The sequence below is a fragment of the Cajanus cajan genome, chromosome 1, assembly GCF_000230855.2.
Source record: "Cajanus cajan strain Asha chromosome 1, NIPB_CcT2T_4, whole genome shotgun sequence".
Taxonomy (NCBI): domain Eukaryota; kingdom Viridiplantae; phylum Streptophyta; class Magnoliopsida; order Fabales; family Fabaceae; genus Cajanus; species Cajanus cajan.
The window spans coordinates 82655293-82663245 of record NC_138517.1 but is presented as its reverse complement, the minus strand read 5'-3'; the positions used below and the strand labels follow the sequence as shown (position 1 = coordinate 82663245).

The 7953-nt window shown below is 24.6% G+C and overlaps 1 protein-coding gene across 1 annotated transcript; it reads left to right on the top strand.

The window, feature by feature from the left end:
• The first annotated feature begins 4878 nt into the window (after positions 1 to 4878).
• On the top strand, positions 4879 to 6003 carry LOC145955904 (protein FAR1-RELATED SEQUENCE 5-like). The gene is made up of 2 exons (XM_083071323.1): positions 4879 to 5405; positions 5562 to 6003. The coding sequence occupies exons 1-2, from the start codon at positions 4879 to 4881 to the stop codon at positions 6001 to 6003; spliced, it is 969 nt and encodes a 322-aa protein (XP_082927449.1).
• Positions 6004 to 7953: the final 1950 nt, after the last annotated feature.

Sequence of the window (7953 nt, the reverse complement as noted above, 5' to 3'; positions counted from 1 at the left end):
GTTATTCCAATATCTTAACTAGAAATTTTATGGTATCTATATTATATTATTTGAGAAGTTATAATTTTATTTTATACTTTATATTTTTAATAATTTATTTAAATAATATTTATGATATTTTATTCTTTTATTTTTTAAAATATTTAATTATTTTATTTTAATTTTATATGTTTTAATTTTATTTGTAATAATATTACTATATAGTTAAATAGTTTAATTTTAATAACTTTTTAAGTATATTTTTGTCTTTTCACTTTAAATTTTTGAATTTTTATATTATAATCTTAATACTTTTTTTTATTTCTATTATTTAATATTTATTTTCTTTTTTAATAATGTTTAGGTTTTAGGATTTATTTATATAATATTTATGATATTTTATTATTTCATTTTTTAAAATTATTTAGTCATTTTATATTTATTTTATATGTTCTAATTTTCTTAGTAATAATATTATTATATATTTAAATAGTTTAATTTTAATAATTTTTAAGTATATTTTTTGTCTTTTTATCTTAAATTTTTGAATTTCTATATTATAATAATTTTTTATTTCTATTATTTATTAATTCTTTTTTTAAAATGTTTTATAGTATTATTGGAATCTTATAATTTTAACCTCTATAATTTTATCTTATTTTTTATTTTATAAATATAATTTAGATTATTTATTTTATAATTAAATTAGTATTTTTTAAATTTTTTATAAATTTATATAAGAGAATGTACTGAAATTCTTCGATCTTTAAGAGTAACGTATCAACGACAAAAAATTGAATGCATGCTTTGCTTTGTCCAATGCAGTGCCAATCTATAGTAGCTTTATACACGTGCCATTCCCAGTACTCAACTTTTACACAATTAATCACTAGTGGAAAAATACTTTTAAGATCGGTCATTTTTTAGTTTTAGGATCGGTTCTTTGACCGATTTTAAAAGAGATGATCTTTTAAAAGTATAATTTTTTAAGATCGGTCGTCAGCCGATCTTAAAAGTTAAACTTTTAAGATCGGTTACGCTAATAGCCGATCTTAAAAGTCTATAACCGATCTTAAAAGTCCAACTTTTAAGATCGGCTGACGACCGATCTTAAAAAATTTAGCCTACTCTCGTTGAACCTTGTTTTCTATCATCTTGAGGGTGATTAGGAATGACAATAGATAGAATTTTATAGTACATGGCTTAATACTTGTGTTAAAAAATAATATTTGTACCTAGTCCTATATCCACACGAGTAACAATTTTAATCATCATCCTTGTACTTGTTGGGTACCTATGTACTCATACCCGCACCCATAGCCCACATTTTACTAATGTATAAAGTAAATAAATCAATAAAGAGATAATATTTTACACAAGTAAACATAATATTAATTTATCAGGTCTTTAAAATTACAAAAATCTAATATAATAATTCTTATAAATACAAATTACAAAATATTCAATTCTTATAAATAAACTTTTAAAAAAATTCAGCATAATAAAAATTGTAATTAAACTCTCAACATCATGATTATGTGTTAACAATATTCTCTAAGATTGATCTGTGAAATAAATTATACAGAAATTAGTTAGATTAAATTATATATATAATTTTAAAAAAAAATAAATATGTAGACATTTGACCTCATCATCAAAATCAAATTCTCCATATTTTTGCAAATGCTTGTCTTCTAAGTCTATATATTATTCAGATTCAATAATACCGATAGAAATATTACATGATAAGAAAATGAATGATTAGACAATTTAAATTAATAATTAAAACCAACAATAAAAAATAAAATAACTTTTATTGAACAAACAAAGTTTAATTATTTATTACATTGTTGCTTGTGTTTCAATCAACTTTGTGTACACATAAATGCCTCCAAAGTAAATTCATGGAATTTAGAATATTGAAGACTAAAAAAATCTACCTTCTGTGCTAAGTGCAAATTTTGATGCTATGGTTGAAATTGGGATTATCAAAACATTCTTAGCAAATTTTTTTTTGCAAAATTGGATAATTGATCTCATTTATTTTTCACTATCCAAGAATGTTAAAAGTAGGACTCAAGACAAAACTTTTTCTTCCGAGTAGAACTATTTCATACTTTATTTGAATTTTAATTGAATCATAATCACTAAAAAAACTTGTTAATATTTAGATTATCCAAATTTGACTTATTGACATTTGCTTGTGAAATTGAACTTTTCACTATTTCCTTAGTTTTAGTTTGATACTTTTCAAACAATGAGTAGCATAATTTCTTAATATTATTAATTTTAATTGAAGATGAGTAAAATTTAGGGAAAAATACTTTAACAAGTTCAACTTGAATCTTGGATCTAAAACAATAGCAATATTATTATATCAATATATATAAATAAATAAATTATTATTAAGTAATTATATATATATATATATATATATATATACTATATATATATACATATATAACTATAAGGTAGAGCGAGTTGAGTACCATAACACCGATACTCGCACCCGCACCCACTAAATTTTGCGGGTCTATACCTACCTCATACCCATTCACATATAAGAAAGTATTTACTTGTCCCACATGAAGGTATTTTTGCGAGTTCCCATAAGGTTCGAGTCTATTTTATCATCCATAAAAGTGACTTGCTTGTCCAACACATTGATAAATACTTGCACTCATTTTTTTTATATACTTATTTAAATAGAAGTACTAAATATAAATATTTTTTCATATATTATCGATGTATTTTTTTTTTGTATATTATCAAACTTAGAATTTATTTTAGGTATAACTTTCAAATAGTTAGTATAGAACTCATCAATTTTATTATTGTCATAAGAATTTATAATTAGATGGAAATATAAAGAAAATTATACTATCGATACATGTTAGATTTAATACATCATTTGGTCATTAAATATTTTTTTAAAAAATAATTAAATCTCTAAACTAAAAATTTATAATAAGGTCCATCATTTTTTTTTATATTTTTGTAATTTAATCTTTAAGGTTACATATTCGTTTATAATATGTGAAATTTTAAAAAATATTATTTATATCCATACCTAAATAATCGCATTAAATTCTTATTTCATGTCATCATTCATATGTATCATGGTTTAACTTATCAATTTTTTCAATAAACATCATCCACATAATATCCAAATGCTAATAATTAAATGATTAATTTGTATTCACTAAATATGACTTCTACTGGTTAAATATTATTTTAATTTTTTATCTATTTTAATTTTTATTTATCATATTTATTTATAAATTAAATTTTAATATTTTAAATAAATTATCAATAATTAAAATAAGCTTTTATCATAATATAAATTATTTATTATAAATCTAAAATATAATTTATATGTTTAAAAATATTTATTTATATAAATTTTAATATAATTTATATATTCAAATATAATATTTTTATGTACAGTTTATTACAAATTTTGTTTATATGTAATAAATATTTAATGTTTTACTTAATAAGTAAAATATAGGGTCAATAAAAGAATACGTTACCTGGACGCCTTGAAGCCCAAAACACAACTCAAAGGAACTCCAATCACGTAATAACAGAGCACATTTATAAAGAATAAAAATGATGTGTTTTTTGCAATAAATGTGATTAATTACCAGAGAGTACCGGTTGGATGCCATTCAGAATGAGAGTGATGGCCAAGTGCAACGACATGACCGGATCAAAATCTTCTCTCTCCGATCTCTGTTTCCAATTTCTGTCCCTCCAATCACAAAATGTCATCTCAACCACATTATTACTTTTAATTTTAATTTTAATTTTTAAAAAGTGGAACCCATCATCCGTTACAGAACCTCCGTTACAGTTTTTTTTATATTCTCCTAACTTTTTTTTCACGGAATGTGTTACTTTTTTTTTTTTAACTTTTTCCATAACCGATTTGTTTGTTTGTCTTTTTTTTTTTTTATTTTATATTTTTCTCCTATTCATAAAACCAACGTAGAAAAACCTTGCACCTTCCCCGCTTGCATTTTCACTTCGTGTCGTTTGCAATTTTGGTATTGCTTCAGTTTATTCAACATTGATAGACTAAAAAATATACCGTACATAATAAAAATCTAAATTATCAAATTCATATATACTTAAGTTATAGTTATTTAATTTAATATATACTTAAGTTATAGTTATTTACTTTAACTCTAGTATTAAATGGATAAATTCAGGAAATTTAAAATTGTTTATCATAAAATATAAGAAATTTACAAAATTATAGAATTAAAAAGCATGTAATAGAGTAATGAAAAATTTTAATTTAGATGATAATAAGAACTGTTAAAAATTGATTTGACTAATTCTTTTCATGTAAATTCTTTCTAATTTTTATTTAATATTAAAAATTATATATAATTAATTCAATAGTTCCCAAATATATTTATACCTTAATTTATTAATTTCAAGCTCTTTGACAGCACTTGTGCCTCCACTCATCACTCTTGTTGTTTTGTCTCTCTTTTGACGAACAAATCTAAAAATACGTTAAAGACTTTATTGACAGGGTCTCACGTAAGTCATTCTCATGTTTCTCATTAGCTTTTGGTTTCTCCTACTCCTATTCTTTTTCTCGTTTCACATTACATAATTTGTGGTTTTCTTCTTGATTTAAGATTTATTTGATCTCTTTAAATATTTTGTTTGTTTTGTTTTGTTTGACTCTAATTTTGTTAGATTGTTACACAAGTTCGTTCTTTATTTCACACGTATCTGATTCTTTGTCACTTGTTTAGAGCATTGTGTTATGGCTGAAGAAGAACATCAAGAAATAGGCATTGATAATGTGGATGAAATTGAAGGGAAAAAAATGATATGATACATGATACAATTCCTAGTCAATTTATACCAAAAGTTGGGATGGAGTTTGAGACTGAAGATGCAGCATATAATTTTTACAATGATTATGCTTATAGAGTGGGTTTCAGTGTGAGGATTAGCAAAGGGCATAAAGATAAATATGGGAAGATTGTCAATAGAGTATTTTGTTGTTCATGCGAAGGATATCGTGGGAAAGATAAGCGAGAAGATAATGTCAAAAATCCTCGACCACAATCAAGATTTGGTTGTTTGGCAAAGATGAAAGTTAATAGTCGTTTAACGGGAAAGTATCGTGTAACTGAATTTATTGCCGAGCATGCACATGAGACTACAACTCCTAGTAAGAGTCATTTGCTTAGATCTCAAAGGAAAATGACTATTCCTCAAGTAGTCGAGGTTCATTTAGCTGATGATTCTGGAATTACTCCAAAAGCAAGTTGTGAGTTAATGGCTAGGCGAGCTGGTGGTCGTGAAAATCTTGGATTCATTCCTGAAGACTATAGAAATTATTTACGTTCCAAGAGAACAATGCAAATGAAGTCAGGAGATACAGGTGGTGTGCTAGAGTACTTGCAAAAAATGCAATTAGAAGATTCTAATTTCTTTTATGCAATACAAGTCGATGAGGATGACTTAATTACTAATATCTTTTGGGCTGATGTGAAGATGATGATTGATTATTCATATTTTGGTGACGTTATTTGTTTTGATACTACTTATAGAAAAAATAAAGAAGGTCGTCCATTTGCAATGTTTGTTGGAGTCAATCATCATAAACTTACCATTATTTTTGGAGCAGCATTATTATATGATGAAACGACAGAAAGTTTTATTTGGTTGTTCAATACTTTTGCTAAAGCTATGTCAGAAAAGAAACCAAAGACTATTCTTACTGACCAAGATGCAGCAATGGCAAAGGCATTAGCTTTGGTATGGCCAGAAACATGTCACCGCCTCTGTATTTGGCATTTGTATCAAAATGCATTAAAGAAACTGAGTATAGTGTTTGGGAAGTTTCAAGACTTCAGTAAGGATTTTAATAAATGCATATATGAATATGAAGAGGAAGAAGAGTTTATAATAGCTTGGAACAATATGCTTGAGAAATATGATCTTAAAGACAATAGTTGGTTGAAACAGACTTTTGCTTTAAAGGAGAAATAGGCATTAGTTTATGGTCGAGAGAACTTTTGTGCAGACATGACTACCACACAACGAAATGAGAGTATGAATAATGTAATTAAAAAATATGTGAGTTATCAACATGATTTACTAAGATTTTTTCACCATTTTCAGAGAATGGTAGAGGATCGTCGATATGAGGAATCAAAGGCAGATTTTAAAGCATATATGAATATGTGTTTAATACTAGAGTTAAATTAAATAACTATAACTTAAGTATATATTAAATTAAATAACTATAACTTAAGTATATATGAATTTGATAATTTAGATTTTTATTATGTACGGTATATTTTTTAGTCTATCAATGTTGAATAAACTGAAACAATACTAAAATCGCAAACGGCACGAAGTGAAAATGCAAGCGGGGAAGGTGCAGGGTTTTTCTAGGTTGGTTTTATGAATAGGAGAAAAATATAAAAAAAACAAACAAACAAATCGGTTATGGAAAAAGTTAAAAAAGAAAAAACGTAACACATTCCGTGAAGAAAAAGTTAGGAGAATAAAAAAAAAACTATAACGGAGGTTCTGTAACGGATGATGGGTTCCACTTTTTAAAAATTAAAATTAAAATTAAAAGTAATAATGTGGTTGAGATAACATTTTGTGATTGGAGGGACAAGAATTGGAGACAGGGATTGAAGACAGAAAATTTTGATCCGACGTGACCACTTTCTGAGACAGCATTAGCCAAAGCTTAGAACATGACCACGAAGTGCAAGGACCACTAAATAAGTAAATAAAAGAAAAATAAAAAAGATATTTATTTTAGATATATCTTTTAATACATTTCTTTTTCAATATTTAAAGAGCTCAAATAAATTAGTGAATCTAAATAAAATAAAAATCTCAAATTACAATAATTTTATTTTAATTTGTTATACAATAAATATTAAATTTACTACATAATAGAATAAATATGTAATTATAATAATAATATTTCTTTCAATAAATTTGTTATACAAAAAAATCTTAAATTACATATAATAAGTAGTCCAGAGGTTGAAAAGTTAAAATACCTAATTAGTTCCGCCATTTTTAACATTAATGAGCCAATCTACGGGTTATAGTGTATTTTATCCTTCTAATTTTAACGTTATATTTCATCATATTCTATCAATCTGAACATATCATCTGGAAGCAATTTTTTCTACATATAAGAAATTTATAGAAAAAATAAAAAGCATATTTCAAATGTTCAGGTCTCTTTTAAGAATTCCTACCAGATTTTGATTCTCGATCTAGCCCTAATTATTATATTTATAATTAATTAATATCTAAAAATTAAATGTACTAAATTAAAACGTTAGCTGTCAGGTTTACAACTGCGCATGCAGCGGTTCCTTTTTGAAACTACAGAATCATATCCTGCCTATGAGCTAAGCTACTATTAACAACATATGCATGCATAACACACGGTCAAATAAGATTTTAGTAGCTTATTCAAGATAGATCTATCCAATAAAAAAGAGAAAATACTCTATACACTGTGTTAATATAATCATTTAATAAAAAATAACTGTACGTATATAATAAATTAATTTTTATAAAATAACTAAAAAATCATACTTAGTAATATTATTTTAAGAGTTAATTACCTATATACTGTCAGTATAAAGTTTTTTTATACTGATAACCAATCATATTTTTTAAAAGTGTCATGTCAGTTACTTATTTAATGAAATAAAATAAAATAAAATAATTTAAAAAATAATTGATTGCCAGTGTAAAAAACTTTATAATAACAGTGTATAAATGATTAACTCTTATTTTAATACTACAAAGTCAACTCTAATATACTTTTAAATACTTTATATATATACAAATAAAATTATTAACCATACATATTTTTTTACATCAAGCATAATTATTTAATTGGTGTGTATAACAAAAGATCATCATTTGGTAAAGCGGATACATATCAATGTATTA